Below are 20,803 nucleotides of genomic sequence, written 5' to 3' on the forward strand. Positions count from 1 at the left end.
GTGCTGACTACAAAAGGGTGAGTCTTGAGGGTGAAAGTGACTTTTCTCTAGCTAGACTGTGAGGTAGTTACATGACTCTGTATCTGTCAAAACTCAAAGAAAAGGTGTTTTTTTTTTTTTTAAGCTGGATACAAACTATACCTTGACAAACCTGACTGAAAGTGTGTGTATAAATCAATAACGGAAAAATTTAATGCTAAGAACCATAGTGTGTGCCACTTACTTTCAAGCGGCTCAAGGAACAAAGGAGAGCAACTGATAAAACAAATGGGGCAAAATAATGCCAATCAAGGGATCTCAGGTGGAAGAATTCTTGCCACTCGCTCTCACAGAACCATTACCAACAGTCCCAAAGGCAGGCGTGTCTCAAACCTGGAGTGGACAGCTGGACGCTGATGTATCTGGACAGACAGAAATGTCACTGAGATGTAAGAAAACAAGGCTGCAGAGAAGGGAGGGAGAGAGAACACAGAGGAGAGGGTGGTGAAGGCCCCAGCCTCAGTGGCACCCACAGCCTGGCCCCAGGGCTGGCCCAGGAGCCTCAGGTCGCACCCCTGGGGGTCGGGCTACAACTCTGTCCAGGAGAGGAGGAGACGGCTGACCTCCTGCCTTTATCAGGGTTATTACCCTGGGCCCGTCGTAAAGGTTGAAGTTTTACTTTCTGACCACCAAAATTCGATTCTGGAATGGTTTTTCCAGGTTCAACACTCATTAAAAAAAAAAAATTATCCATTTTGGCTGCACTGGGTTGTCACTGCTGCATGGGGCTTTCTCCAATTGTGGTGAGCGGGGACTATGCTCCAGCTGTGGTGTCGACACTATTAACCTACTGAGATTTGACTTGAGGCAGGGCACGATACTGATGCTCTCAGAATGTTTATGGCCAGAAATGGAAATGTGCCACCCTGATTTGCTTTGGGTTTTCATTAGAGTGTCTCGAGCTGTGCTGTCCAATATGGTGGTCACTGGTCACATGTGGCTACCAGGTGCTTGAAATGGGGTTATAAGTAGAAAGTAAGCACCAGATTCCTTAGACTTAGTATATATATTAAAAAAAAATAATACAAAATATCGCAATTTTTTTTCATATGTTTATTACTTGCTGAAATGGTACTCTGGACATGGATATACTGGATTAAATAAAATACACTGGTAACATTAATATCATCTGTTACTTTTTACTTTTTTCTAACATGGCTACTAGAAAAATTTGTATGTAGCTCTGCTGTGTTCTTGGACAGCATTGGTCTAGAGTACAAACTCTGAATCTCCAGGAGGGGGCAGCCCTCAGTCATAGATGACTCAGTTCTTCAAATGAGAAATGAAGCCAGCATTACTTTTTCCACTCCTTCCCCTGAGAAGGACTCACAGATTCTAGACAGCTACCAGTTACAAAACCCTATTCCTAGGCTCACAGGCCAAAAGGTGCACCAAAGACAAGGACCTTCTCCCTGACGCTCTCCCAGGGAGGAGTGGATGTCTTCTTGCTCTGCTTGCTCAGGGCTTCCCCTGAGGCCCTCAGGCAGCCCTTGGCCCCATCTCAACAGTGAAGTCACCAATGGATGGATTCTTGGAAGCTGGCTAAGGCACTGATTCTTCCCAGTATCAAAAAATAGCCCATCTCCTCAAACCTCCTGGGAACCAGAAAGAAGGTGGGAAAGCCTTCACCTGGGAGGACACATTTTCTCACACCCAATCACCCTGCTCACACCCATTCACCCGATGACAGAGTGAAGTGAAAGTCGATTCTACTCTTTGCAACCTACGGTCCATGGGATTCTCCCGGCCAGAATACTGGAGTGGGTAGCTGTTTCCTTCTCCAGGGGATCTTCCCAACCCAGAGATTGAACCCAGGTCTCCCGCATTGCAGGTGGATTCTTTACCAGCTGAGCACCAGGGAAGCCCATCACCCTATGATAGATGTCAGGAAACCAAGGACAGGAACCGGGGCCTCCAAAGTCCTCAGTCTTGACTCCCCAGGGAGACAAAGGACATGAGAATGAGTTTCAGGCGTCCTCTGGCTGATAAGGAAGCCCTGATACCTCACTGGAGGGGGTCCCCCGCCCTCAGAGCTCCCAATGTCCTGTACTTTTTCTACTACATAAAAGACTTGGAAAAAAACATTTGACTTTTCCATCGAAACAGAAGCCATCCGAAGCCTCACTTCTTCTCCGTGCTCCCTGGGCTCTTGGAAGGCCAGCTAGGAAATCACAAGGTATGTTTGGAGACACACCAGGCCACATTCCTTTCAGGGAGCTGCTCCCCAGTGAACACCGCCCCAGGCAGAGAGAAGACACACACGTGACCACCCCCATCCTCTCTGCAGAGCATACGGTCCCCACTCCCTCCTGAACTCGTCCCAGCTCCAGATCAACGCAGCTGGCATCCTGGTCCCGCACGGAGGCCAAGCCCCTGGCTGTCCCAGTCCCCGTCAGCCCAGGCATTACCTTGTCCAAGAGCTCTCGGGTCTCCTCGGTCAGGGGGTCGTGAGAGAACATGCAGTCGTCGCCGTTGATACAGTTCCCAGTCGTGTGGTACAGCTTACACGGGAAATCACGTACATGGCAAGTTAAGGCGAATGCCTCACCTCATGAAACCCACGCCAGGACAGAAACCAAGCCCCTCTGTTTCAGAGAGGAGGAAACTGAAGCCCTGAGAGGTGCAGTGACTGGTTCAGCTGTGCACAGCAGGTTGGCAACTGAGCCAAGATGAGATGCCCATCTGGAGTGCAGCCCGCTCCACCACGCAGGCCTTGAGGCCCTGTCCTCAGATCTTCATTCAACAGGAAGAGGGTGAAAGTTCAATAATCTGCCCACGGATACACAGCCATTTGGAAAAGTCTCAGACAGACAGCGGGCAATGGCATGGTCTCGAGAATATACTTGACCCTTGAATGACATGGGGGTGGGGGCACCAACCTTCTGCCCAGTCAAATATAGGAGTATAATTTATAATCCGTCCTCCACACCCTCGGTTTTCCATCTGTACCAAGAGTATGGAGGATAGATTATATATAAACTATACTCAGATTTTTGTGTCTTAAGATCCAACCAGCTGCAGATCCTACCAAAAACAATCCACGTATGAATGCACCTGCAGAGTTCAAACCCACGCCGCTCAAGGGTCAACTGTATATGTATGGGAACACATAACATGCGCGCCTCAGTTTACTCATCTGCAGAATGGCAAGAGCAGACCTGTTGCAGGGCAAAGGTGAGGGCTGAAAGAGATGGAGACGAGCAGAGGGCTCTCGGCACCTCGTCGGTGCACAAAGCGGGAGTGCGATGAAGGCCAGCTGTTAACACCAGTAAGGAGAAAAGGTCTACACCCTCCATGCACTCGAAGGTGGGCACCAAAGGATATCATGCATGTAGGGGCAGTTCTCGGCTCTGGCACAAAACCCAGTGATGTAAAACTTGCACAGTTCTCGCTTCTTTGGTAGCTCGATGTCGTGGCTAAAATTACAGTGGTCTCCCTGGAAGAGAACCAGTCAAAGGTAAGCTGTCCGCCAAGGAAGAACTGCTCTGTCACTGGGGAAGCACAGAGGGACCGATGACAAAAATGAACAGGCCCCTCCACACAGCCCCGGGCATTTATTCCGACCCATAAATGCAGTTTCCCACCAGCTTGAAACTTCTGCCAAAGTGTGTGCCCCTTTCTCCTGCCCCTGCCCCCTCCCCCTTGTCCTCAGCTACCCCCACCCCCACCTCCTCCCTTCTGCTGCCTTCACTGCTTCTAAACCCTCCTCCTGCCTTCCCCTGTCTTACCCACTTACTGCTTTCTGCTTGCTGCATAACAGCCAGTATTCAGTTTCACTCTTCTTTCTTCCTAACAGAACCCCAAGCTGGTTTGTGCTCAGTTAAAAATACTCTATTTCCCAGCTTCCTATGCAGTTCTGCCCAATGAGATGTACATAAAAGTCCCAGGGAAGACAATACTGCCAAGGTATTTTTTTTCCCAACAATTCCTTCACACAGTTTTCTTCCTCCCAGCCCTTAGATGTGGTGATGGCACAGCAACCACTAAGCAACCACGAGGACGAAAGCCACATGCTTGAAGACTCCAGCGTAAAAGCCAGGAAGGAACCTGGGTCTCCCATGGTGCCACTGATCACTGTACCTGCCCTGTAGTGCCCACTCCCAGACTCTTTGATCTTTTTATTTTTGGTCACATGACATGGCACACAGGATCTCAGTTCCCCAACCAGGCATCAAACCCGTGCCTGCTGCAGTGGAAGCACAGAGTCCTGTTAGGACTGGACGGCCCGGGAATTCCCACACTCTGTTCTGAGAGACAAAATGTCTATGGGTTTCAGCCAGTGGAGTTGAGCTTTCGGCTATTTGCAAACCATACAATCCAAACAAAACATCCAGGTGAACAGAAGAAAGAAACTGTTGAATACCTGCTTCCTCTTTCTCTTCCTAATAGCTATTCATTTTTGTTTGTATGTATTTCAAGTTTCTAAAAATAGTATGAACTGCAACTCTTAACAAGGAAAACTTTATGCACGTACACAGGCACACAGGCAAACCTTTGCTTAAAACATAGTAACATTTTTTCCTGACACAGATACATAGGTACAGTATTCCCTGGGAACATGTTGGCCAATTATCTGCCCACTCACTGAATTTGAATAAAAAGTTGGCTGGCTGAACTGACACTGGATTATACTTGTTTCCTTCAGGACCCTGAGGTCACTGGCACATCTCTTGGCGTAACATTCTGCTGTGAAGGTCAAGGAGGGCCTGATCCCTTCCCACTCCCACCTCTTCTGCCTTGATGACTCCCTCTCCAACATTAAAGTTCACTAACTCAACCAGGCTATGTTACACCTTTGCATTAGCGACAGGTCCAACAGGTCCAACATTTGAGGTTCCATGGACTGGGTGAAAATTTTGGCCAAAAAATCCCCCCAACCAAAACAACACAGATGTGTCACCAATCTCGTCCTGGCTCTTCAATCATTTCCAGGCCCCCGACGCATCTCTCAACTACTCCAAGCCCACCCAAACACTGCTCCAGAGAGTGTGGCCTCCAGAATGAAAGGAGACCAGGAGGCCCCTGGTCCCAGCTCCAGGCACCCTGGCCCTGGGACTGCCCTTACCCACGTGCACCGCCCTTCCACGAAGTATTTGCAGATGACTTTGCCTTTCTTGTCAGACTGCTGGTGGGGCTTGTCGTGGTCACTCCTCCGGTAGCTCCCACCACCATCCTGTTGGGAACACAGAGTGGGAATGGAAAGGAGAATTAAAAGGAAGGGCGGGGAGGGGCCTGTGCAGGCCAGGTGGAGTGGACTGCGAGGGTGAGAGGGGCTGACTGGCAGGGCTGACAGGGGCACCGGCCAGCCAGTTCCATCCAGGGTGCAGGTGGGTGGGTTAGAGCCCCACTGCTCGGAGCTGAGGATGTGCGTGCCACACACCAGCAGGAACGCATCCGCTCCGAGGCGGCGCCTTCCTGGAGAACTCAGAGAGCAGGTGACTGCAGGTGCTACAAAGATGTGGCTTTAAAAACAAGAGGGTCTCCCCCGAAGAGCATCACCCAGGAGAGCTGATTAGTGCTGAGAGGCTCACCCATGGGAACGGCTGATGGGAGCAAGGGGTTGGGATCAGCCTCAGAAGCCAACTCATTTAAAGAAAAAAAAAATTTCAAGAAGGAGCCTTGAGTAAGAGCATCACAAGGGGACGGAGGGCCGACTTACGCCCATGTCGTCGTCATAGAAGTCTTCATCTTCGTTCATCCCGCCCTTGTTCATCCCACCTCGGCTGCCTCCTCGACCGCGGCCCCGGCCCATCCCTTTCCCTCGACCTCGGGAACCCCGGCCGCGGCCTCGACTTAACCCTGCAGAGGAGAGAGACGGCGTCCGTCCGCAGCCTCTGCCCAGGACCTGAGTCCCACAGCTGCCGCGGGAGCCCCTGCCCTCCCTGCCACCTCGCCCCTCGGGGCGCCTGCCTACCTCGCCCTCGGCCGTCCTTGGACCGGCGGTACTGGCTCAGCTCCTTGGAGTAGTCGTCGTAGTCCTCATCTCCCATCGGCTCCTCACTCTCTCCATACTGGAGCCCGAGAGGAGGAAAGCAGGAATGCATCATTCGGGGAACAGGGAACCATGTCCTGAACTATATATGCCACCTCCTTCTGCCTTTTTGTACGCTCGGGACACCACCAGGCTGGGGAAGAGCCAGTGAGCGGCCCTGGGACTCCCACCTGCACCCCTCTTCACCCACCCCAGCCTGGGCAGCATCTGGGTCCTAGTCCTTTCCCTGAGGTCTGTACGCTCAGGACTCCCAGCCCGTCACTCCCAGCTCCTAGGGGGCAGCGGTGCAGCTGGAACAAGCAGCAGCGTGGCCAGACCTCGGGCAGGGACAGAACTTGAGTATGGCAGCTCTCCTGTGTGTGCAGGGGGTGAGTAAACAGATGACTACAAAGGCTTCGAAAGCACCCTGGGGAACCCTTTCTTCAGGGATGGGGAACGGAGGCGCCAAGAGAAAGGAGCGGCTGAGGATGTTCTGACAGCTCAGCCCTGGGAACCCTTTCAGTTCTGAACCTCAGGAAGGTTCTCTCTATTCAAACAACAAAGGAACATTTGGAAACACAGAAAGAAACCTGCCATTTAATGCCTTCTTCCCAGCAGTCTCAGGGACCGCCTCCAACAGAGGCTGCGCCCACCAGCCACGCTCCCCCCGCCCCCGAGCTGGAGAAAGCCTTACGTCCATCTCCTCCTCGTAGAAGTCCTCTTCGTCCTCCGGGTGGTCTCCTCCCACGGAGCCTCTGCCCCTGCCTCGGCCGCCCCTGCCCATGCCTCGGCCTCGAGACCCTCCGCGGCTGCCTCGGCCTCGGTAGCCCCTGCCTCGGCCCCGGCTGCCTGCATGATGACGAGACAGTGAACAAGGGAGACCTCAACCTCCGTCCGCCCGAGGTCAATCACTTCCTCCTCCTCCTCCAAGAAGCCTTGCAAGCTGCTCTGGGCTGACACAGTCCCTGGGCCTCTGGACAGGGCTGGCTCAGCGCCATGGACACACAGCTGCTGCACGCTCCCCACACGACCCTGACTGCTGCACTTTCCCACACGAGGGCACCAGGCACATGGGGCCACCGAGCACCCAACACGGGGCTGACCAAACTAAGACACTGTGACACACAACACCTACTGCCCTCTCCTGCATGCACTGATTTTCAGTAAACGTTTACGGTTTTTTTTTTTTTTTCCAGATCCATGCATCCTTTATTCCATGACCAACCACTGTGTTGCAACCAGGCAACACTACACAGACGGGCAGTCACCCGCAACCCAGCTGTACAACAATCGGAGGCTTACAGTACATTTAAGGCTTTTAAATTTGGAAAAAAAAAAAAAGCTTTTTAATAAAACCAAAGAACTCTCAAACCCAACCCCCAATCAACAGAAGTAGTGTAACAATTTTAAGCATCTTACATTTCTGATGCTGTTGGTGCAACCCCAGTGTCAAAATCCAAATAACTCCTAAACTAAAAAGATTAGTTTCATGAAATTTTAATTACATAAATTTTTCAAAGCATAAACTTGTCTTTTTTTTGTCTTGGAAATGTTATAAAAATTTTTAATAGCAAAACATAGGAATAAAAACATATTAACAAAATGTATTCAATCATTTACATTACAAACAAGCAATCTGCAGTTCATTGTTGTGGCCTGACAGGAGAAAATTACTCAATAGGAATCTATGCACAATGTGATTGCAAATATGTACAGTACTTTAAAAAAAGCCTACAAGGAGGAAAGTTGGCTAGGTTCTTTGTTAAACCAACCAGACGATCAAAATATTAAAACTCTGTGGACTAGTAGTAATAACTTTACACTTAAAAGTTTACGTTTTTAAATGCTTAAAAGTTCACGTTTACGGTTTTAAATGAAAGAAAAAAAGAAAATGCTGGGAGTATAAAGTGCACAGTGAATTTCAAAGACTTAGTTAAAAGAGAGCAAGAGAGAGGTAATATATATTTATAAAAAAATCACATCTATTTTGATTACATGTTAAAATAAGATTTAGAATATATAAGCCTCATAAAATGTGTTCTTAAAATTATTTCATATGCTTTCTTTTATGTTTTTAGTGTGACCACTAGAAAATTTGTAATTCGACAGTGGCTTGCATTGTATTTCTGTTGGACAGGCCAGTCCAGCGTCTCCCCAAAGAACGGGGCCTATCTACAAAGAAGTGCAAGAAAGACTGCTGAATGACTAGCCACTTAAACAAGCAGCACTAAGAACCGCTGAGCTTGAAAGTTCTGGAAGCCCTCTGGGGCTGAGAAATATGACTGGCAGATGGTTCTGAGAGGTCAGGCTGTGTCTCTGGTGCACGGCCCCCCCGCATCCTCCTAAATGCCACAGTTCAAGGTTCAGAGGTGTGGCAGTCCCGTGGGCTGCAGTCACACCTTGTCAGGTGACAGGAGACAGGCGTCAGCCCGTGACCCTCCCAAGCTGTGTGAAAAGTTGTCTATCTCTTCAGAACTGACCAGGAAATGAATTTAAAGAACGCTTCAGAGGATTCCCCAGGGGTCCAGTAGTTGGTTAGCACTCAGCACTTTCACTGCCGGGCCTGGGTTCCATCCCTGGGAGGGGAGGCCCCCCTCCAAAAGCAACCTGAGTCACAAGAGCCCTCTCCTTGCCTCATGCCGGCCTGGCTCCCTCCCAGCCACAGCCTCAGCACAGACCCTCTACTCTGGGGGCAGAGCCCATCTCTGGTGCTCGAGGGCAGCTCCCCGCCCAGCCCCCGCTACGCTCATCTCAGCCCTGAACAACAGTCCTCCTCTGGTCCCGGACCTGAGGCTGCGAGGGACGGGGCCCAGCCCAGCAGGCCAGGGGAAGCGGCGGGTCTCACCTCGGCCCCGGCTGCTGCCCTCCTTGGCGCGCCGGTACTGGTTCAGCTCTTTGGTGAAGTCGTCGTAGTCGTCCTTGCCCATGTCCTCCTCCTCGTCCCCCTCATACTCCCCATACTGCTCGTTCTCGTAGTCGTCATACATGCCGTAGCCTTTGCTGTCCATCTTGGAGTAGGACTTCTTGGGCAGGGGCGTGGTGTGAGATGGAGGGTACTGCTGGTGGGACTGACGGGGAGAGGACATGAGTCCCGGGGCCTCCGGTTCGGACCGCCAAGACCCCCGCTGTCCCCCAAACTGGCACGTCTGTGTGGGCGTCCCTGCTGGCCCTGGGGTGAGAGGCCAGCCCCGAGCCACGCTGGTTCCTGGCTTCCACCTGAATGAGAGCTGGGCTGTGGACCCAGGTGCCTCTGCTCTTCAGAAGAGCCGTAGTTGTAAAGACAGCTGAGAAACAGAGGCCCCATGACCCGTGAAGAACGAGTGGGAAAAGAAGGGCGTATTTCCCAGGGATCTAGAATAATCTCATTTGGGGAGGGGGCTTGCTAGGCAAGAGGGACGCTCTCTAGTCAGAAATCTCCTGGGACCTTGGAATTCAATTAATGACTGCTTGGGACCCAAACTAGTGACTTCCTTGGTAGCTCAGTTGGTAAAGAATCTGCCAGCAATGCAGGAGACCTGGATTCGATCCCTGGGTTGGGAAGATCCCCTGGAGAAGGGAATGGCTACCCACTCCAGTATTCTTGCCTGGAGAATTCCATGGACAGAGGAGCCTGGCAGGGTATAGTCCATGTGGTCACAAAGAGCCAAAGACAGCTGAGTGACTTTCACTTTGACTTTTGGGGCCCAGGTAGAAACCATTTAAAACGATGCTTTCCGACTGTGCTAGTTCCAACAGATACTGGATGAAGTTTAAAAACATAGCACAAATGGAGGCCACCAAGGTGTCCTTAAGTAGGTAAAACAGGTAAGCAAACTGTGGTACATTCAGATGGAGTATCCAACTCCAGTGGAGTATCCAACAATGAAAAGACACGGAAGGACCATAAAGGCATCCTGTGAAGTGAAAGAAGTCAATCTGGAAAAGCTGCACACAAGTCCAATTACATGACTTTCTGGAACTGGCAAAACTACAGCAACAGTAAAAAGACTGGTGAGTGTGAGGGGCCTGCAGAGAGGGACTTAAGGGCATTCAAACTACTTTATATGACAGTCTTGGGTGACTACATAACAGGATACACCAATGGTGCCTAAACAATTACAACAAATGGACCACGCTGATCTAAGACATGAGAACCAGGGGGGTGGGGTGGGGTGGGGTGGGGAGGGGACTGGCCTAGTTCCTCAATTTTCTCTAAACCTAAAACCGCTCTAAGAACAACAAGGTCCTACTGTATAACACAGGAAACTCTATTCAACATCCTGTGACAAACCATAATGGAAAAGAATACAAAAAGAATATAATTTGTGTGTAACTGAGTCACTCTGCTGCACAGCAGAAATTAACACACTGTAAATCAACTATATTCAGCAAAATTTTAAATACTGAAACGGCTCTAAAAGTGGATCTTAAAAATGCCTTAACCCCTAGTTCCCCATCAAAGCTTGTGGTGTTCCCTGGATTCCCTGCCGCCCTCAAGTTTAAAGTCTGAACCTACGTGAGCAGATTAACATCAGTTAGAATATCTACAGTATCTGCTAAGACGGGTAATGCTGAACACCGGATACTTCTAAGAACTTAAATTTTTTTTTTCTCCCAATAAAAACCTTAAATATCTATGCTGATTCATCTCTTACTGGTTTTGCCAGGGGAAAACAATACACAAACTGGGCAAATCATTTAAATTTATGCTTAAGCTCAGTGCTATATAACTTCAGACCCTACAACATCTGAGGTGATTTATTCCCATAACCATTTCACTCTCTTGCCCATTTTCTACAAAAGGTCATTTCAGAATAGTTAAAGTCAGCTCTGACAGGGACAAATCAACATCTTTCTCAGAGACAGGGGACAGACACGATGAGTCCTGCCAAGGCCACTGCGGAGGTGGCCTAGAGAAGCACCGACTGGGCTCAACCTGGCTCCTGCCCCGGGAGCCTCAGCCTGGCTGAAGTGCTCGAAGTCTCAGTGTCCTCACCTAGAAAGCGGGGGATAAAACCAACACCTAATCCTGCGGAATTAAAACCCGTGTACAGGGCCACGCATGAGTGCCCAGCACAGCGCCGGTGCTCAGGAAACGTGGGTGATCTAATGACCCCAGCTCGGGCCCCGGGGCAGCGGGCACTCACCGGCGCGTAGGGGGGGCTGTACTCTCGGTATTTGCGGTGCCCCTTCTCGCTGGGGCTGAAGTCCGAGTCATCGGAGAAGTCCGAGAAGTCATCGCTGGAAGAAGCGTGGCGCTGCAGGGACAGGGCAGAAGGTCAGGGCTCTGGCGGCGGGCAAGCCACGTGCCTGGCTGCTGTAGGGTGCCAGCCAGGCTGCGCGCGGAAGGCCTCACCTAGGGGCATCTAGCGGCAATGGAGCATGAGCTACCACTCTTCAGAAAAGGTCTTTAAACAGTTTGGGGAAAGGAAAACCAGCCTGATTAAGAGTGCCCTGTGGCCTGACAAGCTGAGCTTGGGCCCCGGGGCACTAGGCCGGGCTGGGCGCCAGCAGGCCCAGCGCACCCTCCGGGACCTACTTTATGCTTGGATTTCCTCCTCTTCTTGGACCTCCTCTTCTCCTTCTCCCGCTCTTTCTTGCGCTTCCGCTTCAGCCTCCGGTGAGACTTCTCCTCGTCCGAGTCACTGTGGTGCTTCTCCCCCTTCTCCTTCCGGCTCCTCTCGGGGCCCCCAGAGGTGTCCTGCGTCTCCTCGGCTCCGTCATCTTCCAGCTCGCCTTCTTCCAACTCACCATCTTCCCTGCGAACCAACCCCATGGCTGAGTGAGTACAGGGTCTGAGGGGGGCCCGGGGTCCGTGGGCCAGCAGGGCCCAGGACTGAGGGCACGAGGCCTGCCTCCTGCCCCACCCCGTAGCCCCCGGCACCGACGCCATTCTCTACTGTCTCTTGAGGCGGAGGACGGGGGCCCGTGGAGAACAGGCTCGGGTCCCCGGGTCTCAGGCCGGCCCTGCTCCGTCGGCTCCTCGGCTCTGGGCCAGAGGTGAAGAGCTGGGCGGCAGGGGGGAGGGTCCCAGACCCCTCCCTGGGGTCCCCGCATGACAGGAGCAGCAGTGCCCACAGAAGGGCCCCCCAGCCTGCGCTGGCCCCTTGTTTCCCACCTGGCTCGCCTTACCCACAGCAGCCCCCGGCTCCCTGTCCTACGACTTTCTGTTGAAAGTCACCCTGATCTCCAGCACTTTAAGAAACAACCCTCCGCGTGGGACAGATGCTGCCGACAGGACATTCTGAACATCTAAATATCTATGGGGTGGGGTTGGGGGTGAAGGGATAAATCAGGTTAAGAAAAGGAGCAGCTGGAAAAAGAATCCAGTTTTTGGAGCCAAACCCACAGACACAGTTCTCACAAATGCAGAAGTTGGTTTAAAAAAAATAAACAAGTGTAAAAAAAAGTCCAAATCTCTCGAAGTTCATCATGCATGATGATTGCCAAGTATGTGTGAGAGCACAAAATACTCCATTAACTAAGACCCACAGAGAGAATGAAAAGATAAAAAAGAATAACATGAAGGGCCCAGGACCTAAAAGGCTAACCACAAAAGGAACTAATCTCGGCAGAAAAGGCCCCTGGTGTTCAGAAGGGACCAGCTCAGTGTGGGAACAAGCTCATCAAGGGGGCTCAGCCCCTGGAACCTCAAAGGTTCTAAGAGGCTTTGTGGAGAAACAACGGCTGACCTCTCAGGATCCTCCAGGGCCTTTACACACGCAAGGCTCCCTTTGGGCACCTCTGTGCTGCCCGCCTCACCACCCATCAAGGGGACCCTCCCATTAATTCTCACTCTCAATTCAAAGGAGTCGGGGCGGCTTAAAACCCAAGTGGTCCAGGCCGACAGTTACTCCGTCGGCAGAGATCAAAGGTAGTTCTCAAACACAGAACGCAGAACCAAAAAACTCCTACTGACGTTTCAACAATAGAGTGAGGTGACCCCGGAACCCGCCCGGCGGTCCTGGGCCAGCCACGCAGGAAGTCAAGGCTGGAGAAGGCCGCATTCCTGACAAGTGAGCCACCTCCTGGCTTGGGTGTGGCCCACATGAGAGTTGCTCCATGGGAGCAAAGCTCTCCTGGGAAGAGGCGACTCTGCTGGAACGGCCTCACCCACAGTAAAGGCACCACCTGACTGGGGAAACTGGTTCTGGCGAGCTCTGAGCTGAGGGGGAAGCTGTTATTCAGGGGCATGGCAAACTTCCCGCAGAGACCTGGAGTCCTGCAGGACACGGAGAGAGCAAACCCATCCCTGCTGAGAATCTGGCTGGACGGGCCAGGTCACCAAACCTCAGCAGAAAAAAACAGGGACAGACAGGACTAGACAGACAGACGCTACGGGACTAGGGAAGGCCCACAGACAGACTGGAGAGGAAGGGGTTGGTACTCTGTGAAGAAAAGCTAAAAGGAAAGCAAAAGCACCACTCTCCACGCTTTAGTCCGGAAAGGGAAAAGTTAAATAAGCACCCAGAACCACAGGGCAGGAGGGAGGGAACCTGGGAAGACAGGAACTGTCTGGGGGCCCAGAAGCCTGGATGAGAAGTCAAAGGTCGCAGAGAGCAAAAGGCCCCCCTGGAGCCAGCAAAGGCCTGTCAGAGTGCAAGGGACAGTGGGACATCGTCAACCCTCTCGTTTTCAAACTGAAGGAACAAACCGAAGGGACGGCAGGTGAAAGGGCGTGTTGAGGCCAGACAGACAAGCGACATGGAAAAAGTCAGAAACTGGTTCTTAGCTCCCCACTCTTCCCTTGCTTGGTGAGGATCGAAAGCGAAGCGGGAGCAGCTCACTGACCACCTCCTCCGACGCCACGCATACCGAGCATCTTCTCTGTGCTGGGTCTCAGCAAGCCCAGTTCTACGCTGCCCTTGCAGGGAAAGGTACAAATGACAAGAAGCTGAGTCCATAGGGCAGGGGAGCTGAGCCCTCTGGGATACAGGGCCAGCAGCTGAGCCAGAGGGGCTGGCCCCTGCAGATACTCCTCCACCCCTACACTCGTGGACAAGGACGCCCAGGCACAGCAGGCACCAAGTCCTGCCCGGGGTCAGCTGAGACCTCCACCTGCATCCCGCTGTCACACACACCTCACACTCGCTGGGGGGCAAAGACCATCCCAGCAACTCCAAGAGCTTCAACCACCTTTAAGAGAGATTCCACAATAATGCCTTTTCATTCCACAGGCTTTATCCAAGGCCGGGAATTCCAGCATTCAAATCCACTCTACAAAGACTTCTTTTAGTCAAAGACAGCTTTTCCGTATCATCTCATTAACAGCCCCAGGCAGATCTACAACTTTTTACAAACTGGGGAGTAAATACTTGAAACTGTTCCCTGGGAGCTGATGCAAAACAAATAACATTAAAAAAAAAAATTTCCTGGTCATTTCTGAAGGGGGAACAGGATACTAGAGGAGGTGTGGAAATGAATGCAGACACCTGACTGCCCACTGCTCTTTCTCCCCACTCTCTGGCCACGCTGTGCTCTCCAGCTTTTCCAAGGACTGGGCTCATCTCTGGTCACCTGAGGGGGTGCCCTGGATAACACTGAGATTCCCAGCTAAATGTCCTGCATGAATACAGGGCCTATTTTCTTCTATACCAGAAGGAAAAAAAAAAGGGGGGGGGGGTCAAACCAACTGGGATGGAGGCAGAAATTCTGACACACACAAGGGCTGCCTCCACAAAACAGCAACGTGGTTTAAGTGGTGCCACTTAACAGACTGCCAGCAAAATCCGTGTCAGAGTGGCATTAAATACCGAGGGAGCATGCTTAATAGACTGTGACATAATCCCCCAAGCAGAGTGGGGGAAGCCCCACTGCGCTAATCATTTCAATCTAGACGTGCCAAACCCTCTTGAGACAAGCACGCAGGAGAAAGCCTAAAGCATCAGCCTGGGCAGTGGCTGCTTGATTTCCAGGGCCTGGGCTGGCAACACGCTGGGACGGCTGCACAACAGCCAGCCCGCCAGAGCCATTGGGGACCAGCAATCAACCACGCTGGGAGACCAACCTCGGATGGGCACCGGGGGGGGGAAAAGGCCAAATCCCTGCGTAGGGTCAGTTCTGCCTGGTGCCTCTTGGACTGAGCATCCAGGACATTTAGGTTTCCCCTTGCAGAGCTGGTGATGGCCAATTCCTCTTTTTGGGTCAAAGAAGAGATCTGGGTGCCCATTCTAAGGAATGCCTACCAGGCCAACTCCACAGGTTCACCACACATCATGGGCTTGGCAAAAACAGTAAAGAAACCTCACGCTTCAAAGGAGGCTGGCCTCACCACCCTCCACCCCCCTACCCCCGCCAGTCTAGAGAGTGGGCATCCTGCTTCCTTCTGCAGATCAAGTAACTTGGCCAGCTCTGAGTCTTCCCTCGAGTGTGCTCTGGTATGGAATCTGAGCCTTGGTTTTCTCACCTGCAGAATGGAGTAAGTGTAGCACCCCCTTCAGGGGGTTGTGAGGATTAAATGAGATAACATGTATAAAACCCCTGATGTCCCTCCCGGGAAGGCAAAGAGTAAGTACTAGACACACAGTAACGAGTGGTATTAAGAACCACAGCAGGAGCACCTCCATGGGGACGGACTAACCTAAACAGTTGCCAATCCTTATATGAAAGCACTTTCTCTGTGCAGAAGCTACAGCCAACTCCCCTCAGGGACAGCACTGGCCAGCAAGCTCCTGCTTTCTTTGGTCTGTCTACGCATGCGCCATCCTCTGACAATGACACTGACAGGTCGACACCTCCCCTTCCTCAGCTCTCATCTAGGGGGTCCAACAAAGTAACCAAGTGGAGGACTAGGAGGAAGAGGCCCAGGGAGCACTGAGTCCCGGGAAAAGGGAACAAAGGTCCCCGACAGAAATGAGGTTTGGCAACATGGACATCCTCTAGATGAGAGAGCTGGATGGAAGCTTAGAGGGGCCTGGGTTTATGCATTGACCTGATTTATGAGAGAGAGGGGCGGGGGGAGAGACTGGCACAGAACAACAAAGATGAAAACCCATGGGAGCAGTGGCTATTACCTGAAGATCATGAGGGCCCTTGACAAGAGGCGGCTAGGTTAATGTGAAGGTCAGGGTCATGATCATTAACTGCCCCAACTCTCAACAAAGTGCCTGGGTAGGCTCTGAATGACCCATTAACTAGGGACAAAATTACAAAATTACGAGGAGGCTCCGCCTCTTCAAATGTTTAACGACAGGCCTAAATGCAGACGTCCGGGATCCCCAAGTCTGACCCGGGGGGATAGTAGGTTACTAAGAGCAAAGGCATGGAGCCTTTTTCCTTTACAAAACTGACTCAGGGCGCCTGCCTGAGGAAGGCCCCCGGAGACCTTCCCTCGATTTAGGCCATGGTGAAGCAGCCACAGGGAAGGGAGCCTCACTGAGGGATTTTCAGAGGCTGGAAATTCTGGAAATAAACCTCTGGGTCTTGCACGTGTTTTTCAGTGTCCTTACTACCTAGGTTCATCAACCACAAATCAGGAGCAAATAAGCACTGGGTTTGCCTGGCCCTCAACATTCTCAGGAGTGGTCATAACTGGCTCTGTGATGTCACAGCATTTCCATGGCAACAGGGCCACATCACAGACCCCACCCAAGCAGCAAGCACCAACCAGCCCTGGGAGATGAGAAACCCGAGCCACACCCTGAACCCCTCACTTCTCAACAGAAGTGAGATAGCCTGCCCAGTGCAAGGACCCTGCGAGAAACACACCAACAAGTCAGCGTGGGGGAAACTGGAGAACTCTGAGTCCAGATTGGGTATCTGAGATACTACGTAATTACTGTTAATTTTGTTAAGCACGGTTAAAGTTTTGTAGTTATTTAAAAAAAAAATTAAGTTAAAGATTCATACTGAAGAATGTATGGGTGAAATGAGATGAAACCTGGGATGTGCTTCAAACTACTCAAGGGGGACGGGGGAGGTAGTGAGATGAACCAAAACTGGCAAAATGATGTTTAGAATTGTTGAAACTGGTGATGGGTACATGGCAGTCTATGATATTATTTCCTTGTCTCTTAAATACTGATTTGTTAGAAAATGTCCCTAAGAAAACATGAACAGATTAAAAAAGATGCCCTGGGTGAGGACAACCTCTCAGTCAAGTGAACAGAGCTCATCAAGGTCCTCAAGACGTTCTTTCCCCCCAGCAAAGAGCTGGAGTTCAAGGGAGGGCCTCCGCCAGCCCTCACCTCTGGACGGTGGTTTCCCCAACTACAAAACCTCCCTGGGCACCCCAGGGCCTCATAAAGTCCAAGAGCCATAGGAACTATTCATGACTAACATCCTGCAGCAGTGATTTCCATGCCAAGTACCACACTGCTGAGCTCTACAACCTGTCACCGAAACCCATGAACAAACATGCAGTAGTGACTCAGTATCCCCATTTTACAGACAAGTAAACTGAGGCTCAGAGATGGGAAGAAATATGCCCACAGGGTCACAGCAGGAAGAAGCAGAACGGGAATCCAAGTTCAGGACTTTCTGACTCCATGGCCAGCTCTTAACCTCAACCCTTAAGACAATTAGAAATTATCCAAAAGAGAGTAATTTACTATACAGACCAACTAACCAAACAACTGCCACCCTGAAGTTTAAACTTGAGTTGGAAAAAAAAAAACACATAGGTGCAGAAAATAGATCAAATCAAACAGTACTGCAAAAAATGCCAAAGGGAGGCCCTAAGACACCAAACAAGCTCCTTCAACACTCTGCCCTGTTCCAACTGCAAAGCCAAGGCAGTAAAGGAACCTCTGAGATGGACGTATTAATACACCTTCCTGGGAAGAATCCCCCGAAACCATGTAAATCAAGGATTTGGCGTCAACCTGGCCCAAAATACAGGCTCAGGAGTAAATCTATCAACATGAAAAGACACTATAAGCCCATCCCCCCAGGCCATCCCACGTCAAACGAACGGAACTGGGACATTCAAAAATATGACCCAAAGAATCTGGACAGTTTAGGGAATAAGAGGTACTCAGAAAGGTCCAAGAAATCTTAGCAAAAAAAAACCAGGATTTATCCCAACAGGGACAAAAAGCAACATTAATCCAAGGAAAGAAAACTCCAAAGTCCTCTAGAAGGACTGCTTCATCCCCAAGTGTGTGGCATTCACAAACCTCTGAAGCAGAACGTTGCTGTAGAGCTGAAAACAAGCTGAGCAAGCAAAAACCCAGCCTCCTGGAAGGATCTGAGTCAAAAGTATCCTTTTCTTGGCTTGAATAGCTATTCTCCTACTCCCACTTGCTCTGAAAACAGTCTTCTTGATAAAAGCATCTCTCTGATTCAAGTTTTTCCTGTCAGATGAACCTCTGAAATATGCTTCTCTTTCTAGCCACCTTCTCAGGCCAACCACGCTTTGGACTGCTTAAAGCTGGAAAGATGCTGGCTCTCATCCAAAGAGAGCCGATTCCTGTTATTCCAGAAAGGAAAGCTGAATCACAATACCTGTGAACTAAGATTTGTTGTTGATAATTTTTTTCAGAGGAATCAATTTGATTCCATTTAGCCAAGACAACATATTAATATTTTCCTCTTACAAGAGATCTGGCTTAGGTTGCCCAGATTTCTTGTTCATATACACAATTCCCTGTTTACAATTATTTGTTAACTTCTGGTCAACTCTGGGCTCTGGGAGGGCAGAGAAGAGACTGATAGTCATCCCTGGGTTTCCACGGGCTCAGAACAGGGCCAGGTATAGATGGGGTGGGTGCTTGGGATTCTGTCCACACAAACAGGCATCCATCTCAGCCATCCACACCCTTTGTCAATTTCATCAGCACAGTCATTGGACTATTTCCAAGGGAGCAACCTGGATCACTTAAAACTCTGTAATCAACAGGTCACTGAGGGGTGACCTCTGATTACAAACTCATTCATCAAGGTGTTTGGTGAGGGCTTCCAGAGAGGCCAGAGGGTAAAGGACAGGAGCCCCTAGGTGACTGCTACATCAACCCAGCAGATAAAAGCAGCTGCCAGTCAGTCGCCTCGGGGCTGCAGCCAGGGCCCCGCCTCGGCTGCGGAAAGGCTGCGCTTCCGGGGACTGCTCTGGTGTCCTGAGCGACGGCAGGGCCTGGAATCCCAAGGAAACCTAAGCCCTAGTGTCTGTTAGGAAAATGCAGAAGGCAATAATCCAAGCCACCTGCAGCGGACGTTCAGCCAAATGACACTTGCGCCTGGGCCCAGGCTCCCTTGGGTCGGGCCACGGCAGGGATGGGTTAGCTGCCATCCGCGTTCACGCTGGATTTCAAGAGGGCTCCAGTTACTCCTAATGAATGAAAATCCCTTTGCTTCAAAAGGTTCAAAAGCCGGGGTATGGAACATAGCAATGATGGAACCCTCAGCAAGTCATAGAGGGGCAGGAGTACAGAGGACTCCCTCAACAACTTTAAAGTTCCCTCCCACTCCCCACGCCCACACAAAAATAAGCAACGGTGGCTGATGTGCAAGCCCTCCAGGCACTAGGCCCACAACCAGTGCAGAGGCCAGCAAACTTTTTCTTACAGAGCAAAGGAATAAACACTTCAGGCTTTGCAAGTCATACAGTCTATGTCCCAATTACTCCGCTGTTTAGTGCAAAAGCAGCCACCACGGAGATAAAGGAACGCTTCAACAAAACTCAACAAACAAACTTCCACAAAACCACATTTAACCTTCGCAGTACTCTGCTTTTTCTATCCTCTTTATTTTTTTTCCCTCAAATACAGGAGGCAAATCAATAAATGAACTTCATATTCCACTAAAGCCTGCCTGCTGCAGTTTAAAAAATACTGTACCAGGTCCAGGTTGGCCTCTGGGCACAGGGCCAGCCTGGTGTGGAGGGAGCAGGCAGCATCCAGGCTCCACGGAGCTTCATGGCTCCAGAGTCGGGTTTCTGGGACCCCTTGACAGGGACAAAGGATCCAGCTTGAAATTCAGCTAGCTGCCGAACCAAGGTTTCTCTAATGGCTCTGCCTGGGATCTAGCCATTTAGCCTAATCTTATAATTCATTTCCAAGGCATCTACTCTGCAGCCGGTACTAGGAGCTGCAGTCGCAGCAACCATGGTTCACTGTGGCCAGAAGCCACAGAAGGCAGGGCAGACACGAGAAGGTAACATGAGGCCTGCTAAAAAGGCAGTGTCAACCTTTGCCCAACTCTAAATAAAGTCCTGAGGAGAGACGGACTCCTTAAACACTGCGAGTGAACACTTTCTGCTCCAAGAAAAGCACGGGACAAGCCTGGCTGATAAATGAATAGAACCTGAACTGGCTCGGCCAAATCTCCCACCAGGGGTGGGAGAACCCTGGAGCTGGGGCAGGCCTTGCCTATTTTTCTCAGAGACTCTGGTGAGGGTGAAGGACTTGCTTAGGGGGATGTGACTAGTTAGCAGTGGGTGAGCTGCCATAGCCCTCTCGATCCCTTGTTCTCAGGAGGCTGGCCAAAGTTGTAGCCTTAACTCAGACCTGAACTGCAAAAGATGAATAGGGGAAGTAGCCAGTATGAGCTCAATTCAAGAATACTGGGGTGAGCAGCCATTCCCTTCTCCAGGAGATCTTCCTGACCCAGGGATCAAACCTAGATCTCTTGCGTAGCAGGCAGATTCCTTACTGTCTAAGCCACCAGAGAAGCCCATGTCTGTTTTAGCATCTTATAATAATGACACTGAGCAAGTAAGAAATGCTTTTTAAGATTGCTCCCACCCAGGTGCAACCCTAATGGGCTCCTTGCAATTTTAATGAGTTGACCATAAAGAAACCTAAGAGGTAAGAAACTGACTTCCTTCAAAGACACAGACGTTACTCTACTTCTGTTTACACACCAGAGTGTATATTCTAT

The 20,803-nt window shown here is 50.8% G+C and overlaps 1 protein-coding gene across 10 annotated transcripts in view; it reads right to left on the reverse strand.

Moving 5' to 3' along the window:
- ZC3H4 (zinc finger CCCH-type containing 4) overlaps window positions 1–20,803 on the reverse strand; it is a 39,707-nt gene that overhangs the window by 12,401 nt on the left and 6,503 nt on the right. For 9 of the 10 annotated variants that reach the window (XM_061388777.1, XM_061388768.1, XM_061388767.1 and 6 more), the window contains 9 exons: window positions 11,529–11,748; window positions 11,137–11,247; window positions 8,856–9,078; window positions 6,705–6,859; window positions 5,954–6,050; window positions 5,699–5,838; window positions 5,105–5,212; window positions 3,364–3,475; window positions 2,448–2,557 (listed from right to left, as the gene is read on the reverse strand). In XM_061388777.1, coding sequence (XP_061244761.1) covers window positions 2,448–2,557; window positions 3,364–3,475; window positions 5,105–5,212; window positions 5,699–5,838; window positions 5,954–6,050; window positions 6,705–6,859; window positions 8,856–9,078; window positions 11,137–11,247; window positions 11,529–11,748 — 1,276 coding nt within the window. Of the gene's footprint in view, window positions 1–2,447; window positions 2,558–3,363; window positions 3,476–5,104; window positions 5,213–5,698; window positions 5,839–5,953; window positions 6,051–6,704; window positions 6,860–8,855; window positions 9,079–11,136; window positions 11,248–11,528; window positions 11,749–16,002; window positions 16,359–20,803 lie in introns of those variants that run through there. The other variant, XM_061388775.1, reaches the window with a different exon arrangement.

The sequence above is a fragment of the Bos javanicus genome, chromosome 18 (genome assembly GCF_032452875.1).
Source record: "Bos javanicus breed banteng chromosome 18, ARS-OSU_banteng_1.0, whole genome shotgun sequence".
Taxonomy (NCBI): domain Eukaryota; kingdom Metazoa; phylum Chordata; class Mammalia; order Artiodactyla; family Bovidae; genus Bos; species Bos javanicus.